Source organism: Belonocnema kinseyi, chromosome 1 (assembly GCF_010883055.1).
Source record: "Belonocnema kinseyi isolate 2016_QV_RU_SX_M_011 chromosome 1, B_treatae_v1, whole genome shotgun sequence".
Lineage (NCBI taxonomy): Eukaryota > Metazoa > Arthropoda > Insecta > Hymenoptera > Cynipidae > Belonocnema > Belonocnema kinseyi.
Window position 1 is genome coordinate 66,366,233 of NC_046657.1, and position 25,348 is coordinate 66,391,580.

The following is a 25,348-nucleotide window of genomic DNA, read 5'->3' on the forward strand; positions in this document are numbered from 1 at the left end:
ATACAAAAAAAGTCCCTAATAAAAAAAAATTTCCTGATTAAAAAACATCCATGATTGAAAAAATTCCCTGATTACAAAAAATTCCTCGATTTAAAGAAATTCATTGTTTACAAAAAACTTCCTTGATCACAAAAAATTGCCCTGATCACAAATAAATTCCCGGCTTCTAAAAAAGCTCCCCGATTTAAAATAATTTCCTGTATACAAAAAAATTCCCCGATTATCAAAAAAATCCCTGATCACAAAAAATTCCTAGATTTTAAAAAAATCCGGGATTGAAAAAAATCCCTAATTTAAAAAAAAATCGCTAATTGAAAAAATTCTCTGATTACGAATTAATTTCCAGATAACAAAAAACTCCAAGATTAAAAAAAAATCCCGGATTGAAAAAACATTCCCTGATTTGAAAAATTCGCTAATTGAAAAAATTTTCCTCATTAAAAATTAATTTCTGGATTATAAAAAAATTACCTTGCTTGAAAAAAATCCCTGTTCACAAAAAAAATTACAGATTACAAAAAAATCACTAGATAACAAGAATTAGCTGATTGAAAAAAATTCCTGATTACAGATAAATTCCCAATTTAAAAAAATTCTCTGTTTACAAAAAATTCTCTGTTTACAAAAAATTCCATGTTAAAAAAAAATCCCTGATTACAAAAAAATTCCCCGGAAAAACAAAATCCCGTGAATGAAAAAAGTTCCGGAATTAACAAAAATTTCCCCGATTGAAAAAAATTCCTCGATCACAAAAAATGTCCTTGATTAAAAGATAATCCCTGATTACAAAAGAAATTCTCTGCTTACAAAAAAAAAATTCCATGATAAAGAAAAATCCCTAAATTTTCCAGGTTTTCCAGTTATTATTAATATTTTTAAAGGATTATTTGTAAAAATGAGAAAACAATTTATTATGTCGAATAATCGATTATATTCAGTAAAACATTTACAAGGTAATAAGATTTTTCTTCATTGAACATGTGTATGTGTGTTACATTTACAGGCAAGGCATCTTCCAAGACCGTACCAACTCTACAATAATTGCGGTAATATAATATTACTTAATATCAAAGTATGTACCATCAAATTATCTTTAATATTATCATTAATATTAATATCATTATCCCTACTGTTTAATATTACTATATTTTCTCAGGAACAAATACATATCTTTTTTTTTTAATCAATATACATCAATTCGCGATTATACGACTCGTAGAATTGTACAGAATAATTTCTGTCAACACCGATTTCCGTCGGAAATTCGAAAAAAGAAAAAGGAAGTATAAAAGAAGAAAAAAAAATGGAATTTTTTCCGGTTTTGAGTGAAGCCATCCTGTACAAAACCCCATCGGGCATTAAGGAACGATTTTCGAAAATTCTTCATAATTTTCAAAGCACATCTCTTGCCTTCCGCTTCGTTTTCTCTCAATATCTTTTTTTTTATTCTTCCTCCATTTCTTTTTCTCTTCGGCCTTACAATATTGAATGCTTCATTTTTTTTTTTAATTTATCTTTAATGTCTTTATCACAGAAATATCTTCTTTACTTTTCTTTTTTTTCTTCACTTTCAGATGAAACTTGAATTATTTTTTCTTTCGTTTATAATGGCACTCACCCCTCTATTTTTCTATCAATAGGATTAAAATCTAGATTGCAATTGCAAGCGAGTTTTGATAAAAGAAGATTTTTTTTTATTTATTAATTTCTTTTCAGCTTTTCTGGAAAGGAATTTTCGCGAGAAGAAAAGTGCTTTCAAAAATTCGTGAGGTACAATCGATTTATTGAAAATTCAGAAATAATGAATTCGTCCAATTTTTTGTTTTCCATTCCATTTTCGCTTAGTCTACTTCATAAAACTGAAAAACTTAACTTGCACGGCGAAACGAAAGGCCGAGGATTTTCTGCGATTTGAAAGAGAAAAAAAAAACCGCTCTGCCTTTCTCGCGGAGATGGAATGTGTCTCACATCCAGAAAAATTTATCCAACTTTTTCAAAACTTTTTCCAAATTTTGAGAAGAAAATTTCTTTCTTTTTTTTGTGCGGAACAAAAATGTTGGAGATATTTTCCTCAGCGACAGCAATCATCCTCATGAACTTACTTTACATTTACATTTTACATTCATATTTATAATATATATATATACTCTTGTCGCAATTCAATATTCTTAATATAATATATATTTATGTTCAATATATTCCTATGTTAAATTTACGTATAAACTATGTACAAAAACAACAGAGCGAGTAGACCTAACGAATTTGTCGAGAATTTTCTCAGTTTCTGCATTCCTTGCCTGATGTCAATTAAAAATAAAATCAGTCGACAAGAACAAAGAATTTTTGAGAAAAGTGCTTGAGACTTTTCTCATTTTTAATGTCCTCGTGTCAACTGTTTAGAGTTTAAAACATAACTCGAAAAATCAACAATAACAGAATTTTGTTCGATAAATTAAGTTTAGTTCAAAGACCGGTTTTTCCAACTTTTTTTTTTTATTATCGAATTTTAATATCGGAAAAAAGTTGCAAAATTGTACTGCAAAACCTATTTTTAATGGATAATATACTTTGTTAGTTTTATGGATTTGAAAATTCAGCAAAAAATTCTTATTTGATTTAAAAATGTTGTATTCTTTAAATTTTAGAATTAAATATAGAATTAGAAATTTAATTGAATTTAAAATTTAATATTTTAATTAAAATTGAATCACTTAATCAATTAAATTAAAATATGTAAATGATTTAATTCATTAATAATTCATATGGTATATATTTATATTATTAATTATATATATTATTTATAATAAATAGTTTGAGACTTTAAATTCCATCAAAAATTTTTAAAAATTATGCAAATTTTTTATATGTACAATTTTTGCTAGTAAAGAGTTACAAAAATTATAAATAAAAAAAATTTTTAAAGATATTCTCAATTAAAGACAAGTTTTTACTTTTTTATGAGCAAAAACTGTGAATGCAATTTTCCATAATTGTTAAATCAACATAAAAATCAAGCAATTGTTTACTTTAATATCTTTTACGAATTTTGTACATTTTTTTTTAATAAAAAGTTTTTTTCTGGAAAAAACCCGAGAAATAAAAATAAAATTGTAATAATTGTTTTAAATCAAATTTTAGAACGAAAGAATACCAAAAGAAATGTTTAAACTAAATTGTTAGAATAGCAAAAATTATTTGTATTTAGCTACGGTTTATTATAATATAATAAACACATTTTTTGATGACCTTAATAACTTTTTCGAATTTTGTAATAAATTGATAAAAAATACAACAATAATCAACATTTTTTTATTACTGTTTTTTTTTTAACGTTTCGGGTTTTTTAGTGGAATTATAATCACTTTATGCTTATTTTTATAAATTTTAAACAAAATAGATTTGTATAGATCTGAAGAAATACTATTAGATAATAATAATTGAAAATGCCTATACTTAACATTAAAATTATAATATCTTGAATAAATGTTTTTCATTAATAAATTATCATTGTTTACAACAAATTTTTTATTTTGAAATGACTCCAAAAATGAAAAATAATTCCTATTTTTTCGATTTGACGTTAGAAATTTCATTTCTTACTTTTTGCGGAAAAATATGAATTTTTTGGATTTACTATCTAAAAGGTTTTAAAAAATGTACTTGAAAAATTCATCAAAATTAAACAAAAATTATTTAATATACATTTAATACACATTTAATATATATATAAATCAGATATTGAAAAAAATGGTATTATTTTTGTATTTTTCGATACAAATACAACTTTTTTTTCGTCTCTCCGATGAACAGCAATAAGAACAACATTTTTTCAAATTAAAATTTGTTTGAAAAAACGTTTTTCCTTTATTTATTCTTTTCTGTTACTTTTCAGTAGCAAAAAGAGTAAATATAATTTTAATGCTCTAATATTTCAGTTAAAATATTTATTTTTCTGCTGTTAATAATTGATAATTGATAATTTATTAATTAAACTAAATTTATGTAAAATATTATCATTTTAATGTTAATTATAGACATTTCTGATTCTTACCATTAAAATTTGTCAAATTATATATTTGTCTCATATTCTTTAATTCTGAAATTTGATTAAAAAACAAAAATTATTTCGAAAAATTGCATTATTTTTATGTTTATTCAGAAAAATACAAATATTTTTGAAAAAAAATCGATAAATAAGGTATAACTTGTTGTTTTTTTTAAACTTCAAATAGTCGTTTGTCTCCTCCAATGAACAACAATAAAAAAAAAAATTTTCTTCATTTCGAATGTTTGAAATTTCAGCTTCTTTTGCATAACAAATTTTTTATTACTGTTGACTATCAAAAACTATACATATAAATCATTTTTCATAATATTTGAACGAATAGGAATTTTTTTTAATTTTCAAATCCTTGAAGCAAAAGATATTTTTCGACCGAAAAAAAGGATCGATTATTTCTCTGTTTTTTCCAGAAAATTACAAATGTTTATGTGAAAAAAATTATAAAATTGATATAACACACAAGAAAATTTGAGTTTTCATAAATCAGTTATACAAAATAAATTTGGATTGTTTTTAACTATTTTTTGACAGAAAATACCAAATTTTCTTCAATTTCGATATTTCTTCATTTCTAATCGCCTATTACTCTTTAGTAGCACAACAAAAATAATTTTTCCTAATTCTTAATATTCTTAAATTTTTTAATCAATTTTTAAACAAAATTAATTTTAATTCAAAAAAATAAAATTAATTTTAATTAACTTTAAAATAAAATTAATTTCAATATATTTTTAATGAAAATTATGGAAAAGAAAAGTTGGAAAACAAACCGGCCTAGTTGGAAATAAGAATTTAAATTTTTTATTTTTAGGCGAAATGGAATTCTTGTACTTGTGCCGTAGAGTTGAGAATAGTAAAGTAACTCGAAGCATTAAGTTGAGAATATTACTTGAGACTAGGACTATATTATTTTTTTGTTAATTATCTGTTCTTTGGTAGCACGGTGATGCACACACGAAAGACCGAGAAACACACACGTAACTTGCAAAATTTCCGATCCTGACATGGTCCCAAAATAGAACTTTTTTTTTCTATCACTTACAAAACAGAAACAGTAATATTTTTTTTTGTAAGGTTGGTAATACGAATCTCTGAATTACCCACTGAAAATCGGGACTTCCCACTTTTCACTGGATTATTCAGAAATATCCACCCAGGAAAAATTCGCGGATTAAATTTAAATTATTTCAATCGGAAAATTAAGAAATTCTGATTTTTTCGGTCGGTAAATATTCCTATTGTTCCGATTTGATGAAAAAAAATCAAATTTTCCGATTAAAGCAATTTCCGCTGAATTAATTTTTTTTTTCCTGGATGCAAATCGAAAAAAAGCTTCACGGTAATCGCACAATCTCTCACCTTTCGACTATTTAGCATACGCATTCAATTATTCTAGCGCACTATGTACACAATGTTGAATAAATGTCACGTAGAGTTCCTAAAATTTCGAGAATGAAAAATTCATTAAGTTTTGAGAATGTTACTGCATTGAAAAAAAAACTTCTAAACTTCATTCAACCCTAAAATTGTAGATTAGGCAAAAAACATACATATTTTTTTATTTAAATTGAAAATTCTGATCCCTTAAAATTGTAAGGCAATTTCATATTTATACTGTTTTTTTTTTTTTAATAAAAAAAAATACTATAATCTAAATTCTCAGTAATATTCTCATTACTTATCGGCCAAAATAATATTTACAGTTAGAACTCCAGACTCGAGATTCCAAGATCAGCAAAGTGTGCAAAAAAAAAAAAAAATCTTAACAAACAAATCAGACATTTTGAAAACTTTTCTATTCGTCAAGTACATCAATAAAAATTAATAAACTAATTTTTTTTTGTCCAAAAAAAAAATTTCTTTCACTCAAAATTTCCTTCAAGCTTGCACTTAATTCACGCACCGAGCTTACTCCATAATATATATGTCCGAGCTTATTTATTAATTAAGTAAATATCGTCTCTCCTTTCTCTATATATACACCCTGTTTTTTAAAAACTTTATTTATCGGATTTTGTGAGTTTCAAGAGTCGCGCCACGGGCGGAACATGAAGCTCGTTAAGGACTCGGATCAATGTTACCGTGCGTCGGTAACAGAAAAAAACTGAACTCGAATCGCTTTACCGACCGTCGATAAAAAAGGGAATTTTTCTAAATCTCGGGGTAACGGAATTACAGAGATGGTGTGCAATTTTTTTTTCGATGGCGCTGCGATCGATGCTGCGGTGGCAAATTTAAAATTGCGTGCATGGCAGACGGGAAAATTGTTTAAGGTTGCTGAAGTAACAGTTGCTCGAGCTCGTCAGCGGATCTTAGTAGAAAGGCTGCCGATTCTCGATAACCTGTTATCAGTTGCCTCACTGCCGTCATTTCCGTTGCATTCAATTTGTGACTCAAAAGCGGCTTTGTGTTTTTCATACTCAAGTCCGTCGGCCCTGAAAATAATTTTTTTTTTGTTAAATTCGGAAATGGGGGGGGGGGGGATTGTAATTATTTTTTATTTTAAGAATGCTTAAGAACCTTTATTTCTTAATAAAATATCGGAAAATATATCAGAAGACCATAAACTACGTTTGTGTACTTCATTTGAGTAGAAATTTCGGCAAAAATTATTTTCAAAGAAATTAAAACTGGGAATATTTTTTGACATATTTTCTTTGTACCTTGCAATTTTTTGAACCTAAAAACTTTTTTTATATGTTAAATATCGGCCTCAAACTTCGATAAATGCAAGAGCCGACAGTAAATTACGTTTATGTACGTTTTTTTACATCTCAAAGATATTTTTAATATAAGAAAAGTTCAAAGGTTCAAAAAATTTGTAGGTTATATCAAAAAATAGTTTCAGTTAATTGCTTTGAAAATCATTTTTATTACATTTAATGAAATTTTAAAAAATTTCATAAATTTTTAAAATGGTATGAATTAAAATTTGTTAGTCATCATAAATTATCAGAATTTCATAATTTTCGAATTTTCATAGACAATAGAAATTATCAGAATTTCAAAAAAATTCATGTTTGAGGTTTAAAATTTTTCAATTGTTAATTAAATTTTCAAACTAAATTTTTGATCTCAAGCTGTCAAAAAAATTTTTATGTAATTAAATTTATAAAATTGTTTAAACTAAATTTTTTAAATTTCAAAAATGTTCTCAAAATTACATATATTTTTTAAATAATATAAAATTCCATAAATATTTTAAAAACTTAAGTTCAAAATGTCGTGAAATTTCTTCAATTTTTAAGACAAAAAGTTGTCAGAAGTACAAAATTTCGTAAATTTAAAATAATTGTAAAATTTAAAAATTTAAGTAAATAAAAAAAATTTAATTTAATTTTTTTAAATTTCATACATTTTCAGAATTTTTAATAATTTCATACATTTCAAGATTTTCAAAAATAATTTAAATGTTAAAAGTTTTGAACTTTACCATTGTTAATTTTATTTGTCAAATTAATTGTTGACCTCAAGAAGTTATCAAACAATTTTTAAAAATTCATAAATTTATGGTTTCTAAAATTTGTAAAACTATAAATTTTCAGTTTTAAAATTTGTCTCCAAATTTCATAAATTTTCAATATTCCATAAATATCAGAAATTGCATAAATGTAAGAAAATTTTCAAAAATATTTTAAATGTTCAAAGTTTTGAATTTTAGAATTGTTAATTTAGTTTGTCAAATTAATTTTTGGACTCAAGAAGTTACCAAAACTTTAAAAATCTTCAAACTTTCAACAATACTCAAAGTTTGATAAATGTAAAAGAAAATTTTAGGCTAAAAAATTTCGTAACTTATTAACATTTTAAATTCTCTAAGTTTTAAAATTGGCAAATGTTAATTTAATATTTTGAACTAATTTTTTAAATACAAATTTTAATTAATTTATTTAAAAGTATTCGATTTCAATTTTGAATTAAAAAATGTTTAACTAAGACTCGCTATTTTCAATAAAACGACTAAAATAACAATTTGAAATTATTATATTTTGAGTATAAATAATTTAAATTCCATTTTAATACTTAAACTATGAAATTGCTGAATTTTGAAGTCTTTGAAGAATTGAATTAAAGAATTTTTAAATTTGCAACATTTTCAAAATTTATTTCTTTATTTTCAAATCCAACAATTGCAAGTTTAGAGTTTTTCAAATTTGGATTAAAAACGAAGCATTGAGTATTTTTTAAATTACTATTAATTAAAATTCTTTAACTTTAACTTTAACTTAGGAATTGTTAGCGCAAAAAATATTTAATTGAATTTTAAATTATTTAATCTATAACATTTCCATTAGGGAAATTTTGTAAATTTTTAGCATTTCGAGTAGAACAATTGAAAATTTTGAGACTAAACAAAAATTTTATTTTAAAATTAAATCCTTTAAATTTGATTCATTTTAAATAAAAATTGAAATTTTCAAAATAGAAAGAAATTAACTGTACATCAATCCGAGTTGATTTCCTTAGATTATTCAGATTTCTAAAATCAAAATGACTCCTTTTTTGTGAGAAAAACTGTCCTGAAAACAAAGTAAAATTTTCGAAATTCAACTTCTCTCCAATTCAAAATAAAGTTTTTGATAAGTTTGTTTTTGAAAATCTTGAATACTAAATAATAAATTATTCATAATAAATTATTTCTTGATTAGATTGACTACTGGTTATAAAAATTAGCTGATAGTAATATCTTGTTTGCAAAATTCAACGAGTTTAATATTTCTCTGGAAGATTTAGCGTCATAAAAGCCGGGAGGTGGAATAAAAGGTGAAAAAGAGTAGCTGAAAGAGAAAGAACTAAAGTAAACACCGATAACGAGTATTACTTTGTGTACCGTTGCTCAGTAGGCCCGACGTGAAACTCTGGGTGGGATAAAGTCCGGCGGAAAGGGTTGGCGGCACTGTTGTTGGCCCGGCACGTTGGAACGCCTGACTGAAGTTAGGTCTGTACATGGCTGTTGGCGCTCCTGTACTCGCCACACCATTTACAGCCGAAGAACTAACTATCGTTGCTTGGCTGAAAAAAAAAAAAATTTTCACAATACATCCATCATTTCACCCCTTTTCAAAGTTTTACTTTTCAGGCCCTAGGGAGTAAACAGTGGCGTCCGAGGTCAAAAATAACCGTTTTTAAGCGATCAAATGATCGCGTTGATAATAGATTCGACATTTTTTGATAGTCTGCATTTCCGGGTATTTTAATAATTAAATCAATGTTTAAACAATTTCATAATTTTATGAAAATTTCATAAACTGTCAAATTAATTTTTTTTTATTAAAACAATTAGAACAATTTAAAACATTTTTTAAATTTTATACCTTTTCAAAATTTTATAAATTTCAGAAACTTTAAAATTTCCACAATTTTTCGAAATGATTGAAGTTTTTAAATTTATAACTATGAATTTAATTTTTCTACTCCATTTTTTACTTAACAAGTTGTTAGAATTGAAAAATTTCATGAACTTAAAAAATTGCAATTTAAATAAATTCGTGAATTTTGTAAATGTTATGTATTTTTTTAAGTTTCTTAAATTTTGAAATTATCATGAACTTTTAAAATTTTATCCATTTTAGTATTAGAATAAACTTTTAAAATTTCATTAAATTTCGAAAAAAATATGTATTTTCAGAATATTCTGAATATTTTTAATTTTTAATTTTAATTTGATAAATTAATTTTTAGACTCAAAAGGTTGTCAACAAATGTATAAAATTGATGACATCTTTAAAACTTTATAAATTTTCAAAATTTTCAAAATGTGTGGTTTCAAAACTTGCAATTGTAAATTTAATGTTTGGATTCAATTGTTTTACTGAAAAACTTGTTAGAAATGAATAATTTCATAAATTAAAAAAAAATGGTAAAAGTTAAAAAGTTCGATAATTTTTTAAATGTTGTCAATTGAAATGTTTTGAAATTTCCTACAATTTTTTTCTTATCTCATAAATTTTCAAATTTTCATAAGCTTTAAAAATGTTTAAAAATTTCAATCTTTTTCGTAAGTGTTCGAAGTATAAGATTGTTTAATTGTTAATTTAATTTGTCAATTTAATTTTTGGGCTTAAGAAGCTGTCGAACCATTTAGAAAATTTCATAAATTTATACAAAATTTTAAAACATAATTTTCAAAATCTCATAAAATATAAAGATTTCATAAATGTGAAAAAATTTCCCTAATTTTCAAAACTTCAGTTACAAAATTTTCAAAATTGGCAATTATTAAATTAATTCTTAGACTTAATTGTTTTAATTGAAAAGTTATCAGAAATAAAAAATTTCGTAAATTTAAAATTGTAAAATTTTATAAATTTTCAAATTCTCATCAACTTTTGAAATTTCATCAATTTTAAAATCAGAATAAATTTTCAGAATTTCATTAATATTAAAATAAAAAAATCAATTTTTAGAATATTTTAAGTTTTAAAATTTCTAATTGTTAATTTAATTAAATAAATTAATTTTTGAACTCTAAAAGATGTTTAAAAAGTATAAAATTCATGACATCTTCAAAACTTTATAAATTTTCAAAATTTCGCAAATTCATAAATATTAAAATTTCAATAAAGTACAAAAATTTTGAAATGTTTAAAGTTTCAATATTTTTAATTGTTAATTTAACATTTCGACTCCATTTTTCACTTAAGAAGTTGAAAATTACAAAATTTTTGTTAAAAATGATAGAATATCTAAAATATAAAAACTTCACAAATTTTCAAAATGTTTCAAATTTAACAATTTTCATTTGGTCATTTCCCTTTAGCACTCATTTTTAGATCCAAAAGTTGTCAAAAATTTCATAAAAATGGAAAATTTTTGAAATTTTATAAATGTTTAAATTTTTTATTTTTCAAAAATAAACTTTAGAAACAGCATACATTTAAAAAAATTTCAAAATGTGTGGTTTTAATTAAAAAATCGTTTAATTGATAATTTTATTTTTCGATCTACTTTTTTTACTCAACATTTTTCAAACTTACAAAAAATTTAATAAATTATAAGACACGAAATTGAAAAATAAAATTTAATTTTCAACATTTTCCATTGTTAATTTAATGTTGAGACTCAAAAAGTTAAAAATAGTAACAGCCCAATTTCCCAGAAAACTATGAAATGCTAAGCAGATAAAATTTTCAAACAGAGATAGTCATTTCACACGAATAATCTCAAAAGTAATTTATTACAAGAAAATATCAGATGCAGTATCGAAATCTTATGGGTCTCAGAACATTTTTTCACCTTTGATCTCTGACAGCTAGATAATATTCCTTGGGCCACATTGGTAGCTGAGAAAAATAGACCAACAAATTTTGTTTTAGATTTAAAGAGTAGAATTTCACATCTGTAGAATCATTTTCTCATAATTTTTACCCAAATAGTTGAATTTTCAACTAAAAATGATTTATTCAAAAACAAAAAAGGAAAATTCACATTTTTAGTTTCACAAAATAATTTGCAATAAAAAAGATTTATTTTTAAACAAGAACCATAATTTTTTGATAATTTTTCAATAAAATATTGACATCAGTTTAAATAGTTGAGATTTTCAACTAAAAAGGATAAATTTTCAAACAAATAGTAGAATTTTCAGTTAAGAAAGAAAATACGTTCAAAAATAGAAAAAGGGTGAAAATGTGGGATATGAAAAACATTTAGAAAAAAGCGATAAATATTTGTTGAACGGCCGGAAATATCGGCGTTTGATTATGGGTTATAAAAAGGTGTTACAAACCTCATGAGACTTTTATTGTCGGTAGGCGTGAGTAATTTGGATGCAGGTGCAAGCGACAGTGGCGTCGAGGTGAGATTGCTGTTCGGCAAGTTGGCCAAACTGGTTAAAGGCGCCAGGGAGTTCAGCGACGTTGGGGGGGTGTCCTCCCGCTTTCCCGGAAGTGACTTTACCGGTGTACTTGAAAAATGTTCCAGACTAGCGCGCACATCCGTTTGCTAGAAAGGAAAATAAACTTTCTTTATCTCTAGTCCCCTGAAAATTACATACCTCCTTTTATTTAGAGAAATGGCCCCTCAATCGAATTACGTCATTTCCTATTTTGGAATTGTAAAAAAAAATTTTAATTTTTAACCATTAGTTAAATTTTGTAGCTGAAAGATATCAATGGAGTAGTTAATTTTCATTTAGGAGGCGAAAATTAAAAAAAAAAAGGAATTTTCTACGAGTTCCTTTCCCTTATCTTCCAGTCTATACATGCTCCAGGGAAATTATTGGAAAAAATCGATACTCTGATAAATTAGAGTCTCAAATTTTCTTTTTAAAATGACACCAAGAACGCAATAAAATACCTACTGGTTCACGAATTATGACAAAAAATGTGGAAGAGTTTACAGGGCGAAAAGCAGTTGGTCATGCGAGGGTCGAGAATGGCAAAATACTGCTCGACTGCTGCTCGACCAACCGATTTTCATTTTGTGCATGCTTCCATATTTTTTATGATAATTTTGAACCAACTACTGGATTTTTCAACCTAAAAAGACGAACTTTCAACAAAAAGTCGAATTTTCAAAGAACAAAAAGAATTAACTTTAATCACAGGTAGAAGAATTTTGTATAAAACGGTTGAGTTTTAAGCCAAAAAACGTGAACTTTCAACAAAATATCAGTTTTGCCCTATAAGTTGAATTTTCCACAAAATACTTGAATCTTTGACAAAAAAAGGTTAATTTTGAACCAAAGAGTTCCATTTTAAGTTCAAATTTTTCTAAGAACGGAATGAATTTTCAAACTATAGATAAATGTTAAACAAAGTAGTTGAATAATCAAGAAGAAGAATTTGTTACATAAGAATGAACAAAAATGTTAGTGAAATTGTTAAATTTTCTAGCCGAGCTTTCTAAAAAAGAGGTGAATTTGTTTAAATAAACGAATTTTCAAAAAAAAGTTGACTTTTCAGTCGAAAATATTTTTTTTTTTAACAAAATAGTGAAATTTTCAACCAAACAATTAAATTCTTAAGAAATCAATTTATTTTGTAACTAAGCACTGCATTTTTCTACCTACAAAGATCAATATTCTACGAAATAGTAGAATTTTCAAGGAAAAGAAAATACTTAAAATAAAAAAACGTATTTTCAATTAAAAACCAAAATTAATTTTTTACACAGTATTTCTACTTTTAACCAAAAAGGGTCAATCTTTAACGAATAATGTAAGAGCAGATATTTGAAACAAAAAACCTGCATTTATAATCAATAACAGTATAATTAAACCAAAAAACATGTTTTTTTTCAAAATAATAGTTCATTTACAAAAACAAAATTAAAAAATGGTATTCCGAAAAAACAATTATTCCGAACAAAAAATGAGATTTTCCTACCAAAGAGATCAATTTTCAACAACAAAATTTAATTTTCGACCAATAAAGATAAACTTTTAACAAGATATTGTTATCATCAACATAATCATGAAATTTACAAACAAAATAATTGAATTTTTATCAAAGTTATTGAACTTTCATAAAGAGGGATAATTTTCAATCCAAAAGGACGAATTTCCTGTCCAAATATACGAATATTTAACAAAACAGTTTAATTATCGACGAAAAAAGGTGAATTTTGAACAAAATACTTACATTTTCAAACAAATAATTAAATTTTCTTTATCTCGTTTTTGTATGTAGGTTTTTGTATCTAATTTAGGTAGCAAATTAAACTATTTGTTAAAAAATTCGTATTTTCCGGTAGAATCTAAATTTTTGGTTAACAGTACAATTGTTCGGTTGAAAATTAATCTGTTTTGGTTGACGATTCACATTTTTGGATTTATAGTTCAACTCTTTTATAAGAGATCCATCTTTATGGCTTGAAAATTTAAACCATTTAGTCAAAAATGTAACTGTCTGTGGTCGAAGTAATTCTTGTTTGTTTGCGACTTTTGTGCGACCATTTTGTTGAAAGTTCGTCTTTGTGGATTGAAAAATCAACTATTTGGTTTAAAACTGTCACTAGAAATGTGGAAGCATGTAGAAAAGGAAAATCGGTTGGTCATGCGCAAGTCGAGCAGTCTTTTCCCATGCTCGACTCGTGCATGACCAACCGATTTTCGTCTCGAGCACGCTTCCAGATTTTGTATGATAATTCGTGAACCAGTAAGTATTTTATGGCATTCTAGGTCTCATTTTAAAAAGGAGATTTCAACCTTCAATTTACCAGAGTTTAAACAGTTTTCATTTATTTTCTTAAAGCATGCACAGACTGGAAGTTACGAAAAAAGGAACATGTAGAAATTTCGTTTTGTAAAATTAAAAATTAAGTTTCCTGAATAAAAATGTCACTACTCCATTGAATCCTCGTATTTGAATAAATAATGTTTTAAAGTAACTTTAATTTTCTGATAAAAATTATATCGGACATTCCATTTGATTTCTTTCTTAGAATTGTAGCCACAGCTCTGAAAAATAAATGACGGAGGTAGCGGAAATTTCATGCTGACACACTCTGAGCGATAGTGACTAAATGACCAAAACATGAAACACAAAACTAAAACGAGTTGCACGAATATTCTCCTCATGCAAGCCTCTTTTTGCTTCACAAATGATAGGTTTATCGCTTTTCATTTTTACACGCGACGCTCTAGTTTGCTTGTCCTTTCGACTTCCGAGACGATCCAAACCTAATGAATGAACTCACTTGTTTCTGGGTCGGAAGATAAAGCAAGTACAATTTTAACCCTCTGGGGTCTATTTCACCCCAAGCCCAAAAAATGCTCTTTTTTTAAAAATATTTTTGTATTAATAAATCCCTCTTTTTTATTAATTAATTACAGTTTTTGAGAAGATTGTAAAAAATACCAACAAAACGATCGAAGAGTGAATAACCGGACTCGTTACACAAACGTATCGATTCTTATCAGACTGATAAGACGCAAAGGTGAACGAACGTGTTGAACCTGAGATGACGAATATTGGATTATTAGTATCAGCAAGAAAGTCTCGTGATTCGGATTTATTTTGATAAGAATTGGTAGGACGTAATTGAAAATTTCACAATTTTAAGGAAAACTCATTTTATCATTTCTGAACCGAAGTAGGTTAATACTCATCGAGGAGTTGATTGCTGGATAACTTGAATTTTGAATAAATTTTTGTCATAAATTGGAAGTTGGTTAAGTAGATTTTTAAAAAATTTAACTCTTGGATGAGTTAATTTTTGAGTAAACTGCCTATAAACTCCTTTGTTTAAACTTAATTTCGTTGGTTAAAGATCCGCCTCTTTGGTTGAAAATCTAACTATTTTTTGAGAAGTTCGTTTTTTTTTCAAAATTAATTTTTTAAACCAAAAATTTAAATGTTCCATTTTTGGCTAAAAATCAATAATTTTCATATTCATCTTCTGCATGTAAAAATTTAACTCTTTAGAAAGAAATTATCCTTTTAAGCTACAAATGTAAATCTTAGATTAACTCAACAATATTATTGAAAATTCGTTTTTTCTTTGTTTAAAATTAATTTTTTTCAACAAAGAATTTAAATGCTCAATCTTTGGTTGAAAATTGATTATTTCTAGTTGAAAATTTAACAATTAGGTTCAAGATCTGACTATTTTGATAAAAATTTGTCTTTTTGATAAACATTTAATTTCTTGTAGTTAAAATGCAACTAGTTGGAAATAAATATTTTTGGCCAAAGATTCAACTATTTCGTTGAAATTTTTTTCATGAGTTCAGCAGTATTAATGAAAATATTTTTATTCATGGAATTATCAAATACGCATTTCATTTTTTGTTAAGAATCAATATTTTTTTGTTGAGATTTTAAATGAGGTCAAGCCTTTGCGCCCTTCATCTATATAAGCACTAAAAGATTTTCCAGAATATTCATTCGTTTTAGAAATTATCATTAACATGCTTAAAAAGTTCAAAATTCTCGGAAAGTTTTAAATTCTTCAAGAAAACGAGGTGCCGGATTGGTATTTCCATTTTCATTGTTTCTTTTTCTGAAATTCAACTTTTTTAACTAAAAATTTAAGTATTCCAGTTTTGATTAACAACTGAACTTTTTTGTTGAAAATTCATATTTTTAGTTTTAAGAGTCCACAATTTTATTGAAATTTTATTTTTTTCTTTACTAAAAAACCTTTCTTGGTTAAAAATTCCTTTTTTTGTTTGGCTGCAATCTAATTTTTGTACATTAAAATTTCCTCTTTAATTTTTGGTATAAAATGTATTATTTTTAGTTCAAAATTCAACTATTTGTTGAAAATCCATTTATTTCTGACAAAATTCTTCTTTTTTTAGTTGGAAATTTTATTATTTTGTAGAAATGATAAAAATTATGTTCAAGATTCACCTTTTTGTTAAAAATTAAACTGTTCAGTTGAAAATTCGTCTTTTTGCGATTTAAAAATGAAATATTTTAGTGTAAAATTCAACCATAGAGATAAAAATGAATTTGTTGCTGAAAATTCATATTTTTGGGTTGAAAGTTCAACAATTTAGTTGAAATTTTCTTTAAGTGAAAGGTTTATAATATTGGTTGAAAATTCCTCTTTTATTTGAAAACTTATATGTTTTCTTGAAATTTTTGTTGTAGAAAATTAATATTATTCATTAAAAATTATTTAACTTTTGTTCAAAATTAAACTAGTTAGTACAACATTGAATTTTTGGTGTGTGTAAATCAATTTTTTAACTGAAAATGTGATATCACTTTTGGGTGAAAATTTATGATTATTTTTTGTTTCGTCAAAGATTCATGTCTTTATTAGAAAATCGAACTCCGTGGGTGAAAACTCGTTTTCTTTTTGAAAAAATTAATCTTCTCTATTAAAAATCCAAATTTTTTGGTTTTAGAATGCGACCAATTTGTTAAAAATCTAACTTTTTTTTTAAATGGATGTTTGAAAAGCTGACGTTTGGATCGGTTGCGTAATGGATAAGTAGACTTTTTAATATATTGTATATTGGATGAGCTAATTTAAGATGAAAAAAAAACATTGTTGGAAAAATGAACTGGTAAATTGGATAGCTAAACTATCTGTAAAATTTATTCAAGAAAAATCCGATTTTTGGATAAATTGATAGTAGGATAAAATAGCCCAAATCGATTAATTATTTTTTGATAAGTTGTCTCTTATCTGTCAGTAGATTATCAGATAGATCATTTTTGCGAAAATCACTGGTTAAGTTCAGAGGGAAGGTTTGAATAAACCGACTTATGAAAGTGCCTTTCGGATTAGAATGAAATGAAGAAGTCCTTAATCAAAAAATAAATAACCTGGTGAAAGTGGACAGGATCATACACCTGTTTATGGAGGACCCTGAGGTTCTTCTTCCTCATTTCGTCGCTTCTCGTGGCTAAACACAAGTCACTTATCACCGATCGATGATCGATCACTCGGGATCGATAAAATCGCTCGCAGCGGGTGGATGACTTCGAGTAAGATCATCACCGATGACCGGCGCGCGACATGGTTCGATATAAACAACCGAGATTCCGTTTCAACTTTTTCCAGTCAAGCGCGTGCTCTCTCTTTCGTCTCGTGTAGACAATTGTCGAGAGACAAGAATTTGTGGTGGGAGTAGAATGGGGGATGAAGAAGAACGAGAAGAACAAGAAAAAGAAGAATTAGAAAGAGAAAAATCAGAAAGAGAAAAATCAGAAAGAGAAGAATCAGAAAAAGAAGATGATGATGAGAGAAGGAAAGGACTTGAGAGAGATTAAGTGATAAACATAAAGAAAGTGAGAAGAAAGGATACAAGAGGCGAGAGAAGGAGATGGAAGACAATAGAAGGTAAGAGCTAGGAGGAAAGTATCAAACTGAAAATGATGGTTAAGAATAATAAAAGGGGGAATTGAGCAAGTGGAGTTCAGAAAGAGAGAAAAGGGAAGTGGAGAAACTAAAGAGCCAGATGTTCTGCCGTTTAACGTCGACGCGTGAGTAAGTTCGTGGAGAATTCAGAAAAGGGTGAGCCAGCAGGAGATGGTGGAGAAAGAGAAAAAGAGGGACAAAGAGAAAAGGAGGGACAAAGAGAAAAGGGGAAGAAGGGCAGGAGGGAGGAGGTGGAGTTGGAGGAGACGAGGAGGTGGATGAGATGAGGTGGTGGAGGAGGTGAGGAGGTGGAGGAGGTTAAAATCTTGTAACGGATGTAGGGAGGTGTTTTTATGAAAGGCGAGCAGTATGCGTTGACGTCAATTATGTAGGTGCCAGGGCAGATAGTTGGCTACGGACTGCGAGATCTCCTTAATGGGTAAGGTTTAGGTCGCGAAGGGTTATCGCTTCTAGCAGGGATTTTAAGAGTAGATAGTCACGATCGCTAAAGAGGGGAGAGGGGGAGAAAAAAATACTCCGCGTGCGCGACTCTCTGTTAAGGCGATGTTCACATCAGGCGACAAAGAGAAAAAGGTGACGAGAAAAGAAGACAAAGGATGTAGGAACAATGTAGGAACAACTTCTTTATGGTCGCTTTGAAAGCAGCTTTGTGGATATTTATAATCGGAAATTCTAGGTGACTAAACTAACGGATTTCAGGATGGGTGATATTTTGGGTAAAAATAGAGTTTTTTTGGTGATTTTAATTCGAGAAGTTTTCGATACATTTTCTGCTACTATTTTTAAGACATTTTGAGACATTCAAATTGTTTAAAACATTTTAAGGGATTTGTAAAAATTCCTCGAGATTTCAACAGAATTTGAAGGGACTTTACAGGTTTTCAAAGCTTTTAGAGTGTATTAAAAGAGTCTAAGGGATTTTAGAAAATTTCAAAAATTTCAAAGGTTTTTAAGAGATTTCAAAAAAGTTTTGCCTGATTGCAGAGACTGCCAAAATTTTAAAAGGGCTACGCGATTTGACAGGGGCTCCTAGGACTTTGAAGATTTTGAAACCAAGGGATTTAGAAAGATTTTAGATTTCAGTTGATTTTCGGGAAATTCACAGAGTTTTCACGGATTTTATGGGATTTTATGGGGTCTCAAAGGATTTCAAAAGATTTTGAAAAAATTGTACAAGATTTAGAGGATATTAAAAATTTCAAAGGATTTTTAATAATATAGTGTATTTTTAGGAATTCCAAGGAATTTCAAAGGTTTTATAAAACTTCAAGGTATTTGAAAGTGATATAAAACATATCAAAGGATTTCAAGGGATTTGAAAAAGTTTAATTTTCTACCAAATTGTAGAATTTTCAAGTTAATATTTTTAATAAAAAACAATTGAATTATACAAAAAGTGTGAATTTTCAACAAATTAGTTGAGTTCTTAACCAACACAAATTAATTTTTAACGAAGCAGGCTAATTTTGTTTTTAAAAAAACAACGAATTTTTTAGCCACAAAATATCAGTTTTTAATTATTTAAAATATCAATGTTCAACTAAAACTGAAATAGTCACATTTTCATTAAAGAAAATTTGAAACTAATGTTTTTTTATTAATCTTAAGACAAATTAATTTTTAATAATTTAAAAAAATGAAATTAAAATGCAACCATTAAAAAAAAATGTTAATTAATTTTTAAGCAAATAAAAAGGATCAATTTTCATCCAAACCGTTGAATTTTAAACCAGCGTTGAATCTTCAATCAAAAAATAATAATTTTAACCAAATACTTTAACTTTTATATAAGAAGTTAAATTGTTAATAAAACAAAGATTAATATTAGAAATTTTCTACATTTTTAAGGAAATAATTAAATTTTGAACTAAGAACTTAAAAAATACTAAAAAACAAAACGTTTAAACTAAATAGAACAATTTGCAGTTAAACAATTAATTTTCAACTAAAGAAATTAATCTTAAACAAAAAAATTATCTAATGTTAGCCTTTCCAACAAAAAATTAACTTTTAACCAAGAGAAATCAAAACAAATTTGCAACAAAAATTGGAATTGTTACATTTTCAATTTAAAAATCTAATTTCCAAAAAAATAGTTAAATTTTTAACTAAAGATGAATTTTCATTCAAATAAATGGATTTTCAACCAAAAAATTCACTTTTAACAAAGTACTTAAACTTTCAACGAAGTAGTCGAATTTTTGACCAAAAGAGATTACTTTTTGACAAAACAGTTGCATTTTCAAAAAATTATTGAAGTTTCCATAAAAATAGAAAAATTTTTAATCAAACGAGATGAATTCTGAACTAAAAATTAAAAGGTCGATTGCAACCAAAAGAACTAATTTTTAACAGAGAAGTTAAAAAAAAACTAATTTTCCATCCAAAAATGAAATAGTTACAATTTTGGTTAAAAAACTAATCATTTTCGATCAAAATCAAACGAAACTTATACAAAATAGTTAAATTTTAAACCAAAGAGACGAATCTTGACAAAAAAACATTATATCCCAAAAAATAAAAAAATTACGACAGAATAATTAGATTGTCAAAAAAACAGTTTAACACTCTAAACATAACACTCTAATCTTAATACTCTACACCTAACGCTCTAAACTGTTTATTCTAAACCTAACACTCTACATCTAAAACTCGGAAGAAACACTCTAAATATACCACTCTAAACCTAACATTTAAACGTTATATTTTAAACATAACACTCTAAACCTAAAATTCTAAACTTAAGACTCTAAATGTAACACTGTAAATCTAACATTTTAAACTTTACAGTTTAAACCTAATACTCTTAACCTAACATTCTAAACCTAAAACTCTAAACCCAACGCTCTAAATTTAACAATCTAAACCTTATATTCTAAACCTAGCACTGTAAGCCTAGCACTGTAAACCTAACACTCTAAACCTAAAACTTTAAACATAAGAATATACACCTAAAACTCTAAATGTTACACTCTAAACCTTAAAATCTAAACGTTAAACTCTGAACTTAACACTCTAAACCTAAAATTTTAAACGTAACAATCTTAACCTAACATTCTAAAAATAAAACTCTAAACCTAAGATTCAAAACCCAACACTCTGAATTTAACACTCTATATCTAAAACTCTAAACCTAAAACTCTAAACATCAGAATCAACACCTAACCCTCTAAATCTAACACTCTAAACCTCAAACTCTAAACTTAAAACTTTAAACGTAACAATCCTACCGTAACAATCCTATCGTAACAATCCTATCGTAACAATCCTATCGTAACAATCCTATCGTAACAATCATAACGTAACAATCTTAACCTAGCATTATAAATATAAAACTCTAAACGTAAGACTCAAAACCCAACACTCTAAATTTAACACTCTAAACCTAAAAGTTTAAAGCTAACACTCTAAACCTAACGTTCTAAACCAAAAACTCTAAACCTAACACCCTGAACATAACACTCTGAAGTAACACTATAAACTTAACACTCTAAGCTGTTCATTTTTAATCTAAAAATTTAAATCTAACACTCTGAATAAACACTATAAATTTAACACTCTATACCTTAAACTTTAAACGTATCAATCTTAACCTTACATTCTAAATCTAAAACTCTAAACTAAAGACTCAAAACCCAACACTTTAAATTTAACACCCAAAACCCAACACTCTAAATTTAACAATCTAAGCCTAACATTCTAAACCAAAACTCTAAACACAAAACTCTAAACCTAACACTCTAAACCTAACACTCTTAACTTTTCATTCTAAACCTAACACTCTAAATCTAACAATCTGAACCTAACACTTTGAAGAACCACTATAAACTTAACACTCTAAAAACACTATAAACACTATAAACTTTACACTCTAAAAAAAGATTTTAAACCTAACATTTTAAACCTAACATTTTAAACCTAACACTCTAAACCTAACACTCTAAACTTTGCATTCTAAATCTAACACTTTAAATCTAACACTATAATGGTAACATTATAAACCTAAGACTCTAAAGCTAACACACTAAATCTAACACTCTTAGCTTTTCGTTCTACATCGAACACTCTAAATTTAACACTCTAAACCTAACAATATAAAGAAACACTATAAACTTAACACTCTAAACCTAAAACTTTAAACCTACCACTCTAAACTTTGCATTCTATATCTAAGACTTTGAACCAAACACTCCAAACCTATCATTCTCAACCTAAAACTCTAAACCTAACACTCTGAACATAACACTCTAAACCTAACACTCTTAGCTTTTCATTCTAAACCGAACACTCGAAATCTAGCACTTTGAAGACACATTATAAACTTAAAATTCTAAACCTAACACTCTTAGCTTTTCATTCTAAACCGAACACTCTACATCTAACACTCTAAATCTAACACTCTAAACCTAACACCCTGAAGAAACATTATAAACTTAACACTCTAAACCTAATATTTTAAATCTAACACTCTAAACATAACATTCCAAATCTGAAAATAAGATTATGGTAGCGTGTTTTCTAAATCACGTATTTTTCACATCCATTTTTAACCCATATGAATCTCTACATGAACGAGAATCGCAAGGAAAGAAGCTGAATTCTCGAAAGCTGTGGGGAAATTGGCAGAGGTAATCGACGCGATCTAAAAAGAAAGGCTTATCTCCGCGAAGCAACGGTAGTAAGAAACCGGTCGAGGGTTACGCGAAGAAACTGAATAAGGCATAGAAAATTCACGATCTCGAATCACGAGGTTACCGCGTAACGCATTTTGTAGGAAAATACGTAAACACTTGATGTAGGTACCGAGAGCAGTGATAACCCCTCAGGTCGAGCACCTCTCCCACTCTCTCAAGCCTAACATTACAAAATCTCTCGTTCCGAGATTTACAAGTTCGTATCCCTCGAATTTCTCTTTAGGTCGGATGATTGCTAATTTCTCCCTGTAAATTTAAAACAGTTCAAACGATTCGAATAATTTCAAACAAATTTCTTTTTCCAACTCTAAATTTATTAATTTCGAGAGAAAAGTTCTGATCAGTGAATCACAGTCCAGACAATTTCCCGGTCTTCCCGATTTCCCGGTGAGATAAACAGCCTGCTTTTGCTTCAAAAGAAGAATTTGTCTGTCTCCTCTTTGCCAAAAAAGAGGATTATCTTTATCTTTCCAAGATTATTTGTCAACTCTGGATTATTTTATTATTTTATTTTTTCATGCATAAGCTAAATTTTTTCTTACCGTGGCTGCGGGAAGTGTTGGCATTGGTTGAGAAACTGGTTCCAGGCCGACCCTCATGCGCTTCGCGTTGTCACTCTCATTTTCACAGGCTGTTGCCAAAATTTGTTCAGCCTGTACCGAGGTCAAGTGAGCTGGCGTTGGTCTTGCCTGAAGAAGAAAAAGAACAAATAAAAGGAAAAGAATTAGTATTACAAGATATAAAAATAAATCAAAGTAGGCGACATGCGCCTACAAAAAAGGATTTCGGAGCGTATAAATCTACCTCCTGCCCTCCTTCATCCTTTAGGATCATTTACACTCCTCACGTCTTTTCTACTTTCGTCTGTTTCTTGTCACGTCTCCTCTCCTCTATTCTCTACTCTTCGGCTCTCTCCTCAATTCTCTACTCGTCTGTTATCTCATCTCCTCTATTCTCTACTCGTCTGTTATCTCTTCTCCTCTATTTTCTACTCGTCTGCTCTCCTCTCGTATATTCTTCTCTATTCTATACTCTCCTCTATTCTCTACTCACCTACTCTCTTCTCCCTATTCCTCTACTCTCCTCTCTCTATTCGTCCAATCTCCCCACCTCTCTACTCCTTTACCCTCCCCTCGCAAGGAAGAAAGTACGCCAAATAAACGGACAAACACCAAATAAATTTGTAATATTACACATGAAAAATATATAAACTATAAAATGTGCCTTACAGCATCCCAGGGAGCTCCTTCTCGGCCACGCTTGTTCCTTCGACAACTTTTGAGATACGTCCTGATCCTTTTTCGGGCCCGTTCAGCAAACTCGGGAAACTGTCTCGTGCAACTGTCGATGATAGCCTGAATTTTTTCCTTGGGTTGTTTCGATATGGGAACAATGCGGTCCAGATTCTCGTCGACAAAGAGCCTCACGAACATCTGCGATGGGATAGCAACCACCAAAGGCGGAATGATAAACGAGTCCGTACTTTAGCCGGGTGGTGCTTAAGGAATTAAGAATTTAGCGGCAGAGGGGTGCACTGTGGCTCTATTAAACTAATTGTAATTAATTAAGAAGCACCGGCGGCCGTTACGGCTCATGGCCAACTCCAGATCCCGGTCGTGGAGGCGTTCCACGAAAAAAAAAAGAGAAGAAAAAAGTAAGAAGAGCCGAGTCGCTAAAGAAGTAAAAAGAAGAAAAAAGGAAAAATGAGTAGTTTTTAAGCTCTTTCTTTCCTTTCTTTTTATAGCTCTTTTTTGCCTTTTATTGACTTTCCAGCCACGGATACCAAAATTAACGAGTGTCTAGCGAAATCTAATTTTCAAATTCACGGATCGGAATTGAGAATTCAGCTATTTTTGGTTGAAAATTCAACTGCTTGGTTAAGAGTTGAAATACCTGGTTGGATATTGATCGTTTTTAGTTCAAGGCTAAATAATTTAGTAGCAAATTAACTTTTTTTTTTTTGAAAATCCATTTTGTTTCGAGAATAATTCCGGTTCGTTTGAGGATTCAACTATTTTATTGAAAATTTAACGGCTTACTTGATAATTGGTTGGGAATTCAACAATTGGATTCCATTTTTTTCTTTATAAACAAACATTTTTTTGTTGAAAATTCAATTAATTTCTTGAACATTCGTCATTTCCGTTTGGAAATTCATCCTTTTTGCAGAAAATTCAACCGTTTTATAAAAGATTTGTATTTTCGTCTTGAAAATTCAACACCTTGGTGGAAAATTCAACTATTTGGTAGAAAATTCAACAATTTGGTAGAAAGTTGAACTAATTTTTTGAAAATTCAGTTTTTTTAAATTAAAGATTCGTCATTTTAATTAAAAATTTATTTCTTTAGTTGAAAATTGAATTTTTTTGCTGAAAATTCTTTTGTCCTTTCTTTCTTGTTTAAAAAATTATTTATTATTAAAACTGAAAATTGAAGAATTTCATTATTGTTTGAAAGCTGATAGTTTGAAGTAAATAATTAAAAAACTTTATTTTTTTATTTTGTTATAAATTAGTCTTAATTTTACAGTTGAATATTCATCTTTTAGTGTTAGAAATCCAACTTTTTGTAGAGAATTCTTCTACATTGGTTGAAAATGTATCTCTTTTTTCAGTATTTTTAAGAAAATTTAACAATCTGGTGACAAGTTCAATTACCTTTTTAAAAATAATTTTTTTTCATTAAAGATTCGTCACCTTCATTAAAAATTAATTTCGTTGATTGAAAATTTAATTTCTTGGTTGAAAATTCTTCCTTTTTTTCTTAATATAAAAATTAATTATTTTAACTGAAAAATGAACTACACCAT

General features: G+C 27.7%; 1 protein-coding gene across 4 annotated transcripts in view; it reads right to left on the minus strand.

Annotated features, from left to right (window-relative positions):
- Positions 1-4,860: 4,860 nt before the first annotated feature.
- The window catches only part of LOC117173127 (nucleolar protein 4-like), a 125,768-nt gene continuing 105,280 nt past the window's right edge, over positions 4,861-25,348 (minus strand). For 3 of the 4 annotated variants that reach the window (XM_033361535.1, XM_033361543.1, XM_033361524.1), the window contains 5 exons: positions 23,769-23,972; positions 23,082-23,228; positions 11,793-12,007; positions 8,886-9,076; positions 4,861-6,498 (listed from right to left, as the gene is read on the minus strand). In XM_033361535.1, the coding sequence (XP_033217426.1) occupies positions 6,332-6,498; positions 8,886-9,076; positions 11,793-12,007; positions 23,082-23,228; positions 23,769-23,972 (924 nt within the window). In that variant the 3' untranslated portion in view covers positions 4,861-6,331. The remainder of the gene's footprint in view (positions 6,499-8,885; positions 9,077-11,792; positions 12,008-23,081; positions 23,229-23,768; positions 23,973-25,348) is intronic. The other variant, XM_033361531.1, reaches the window with a different exon arrangement.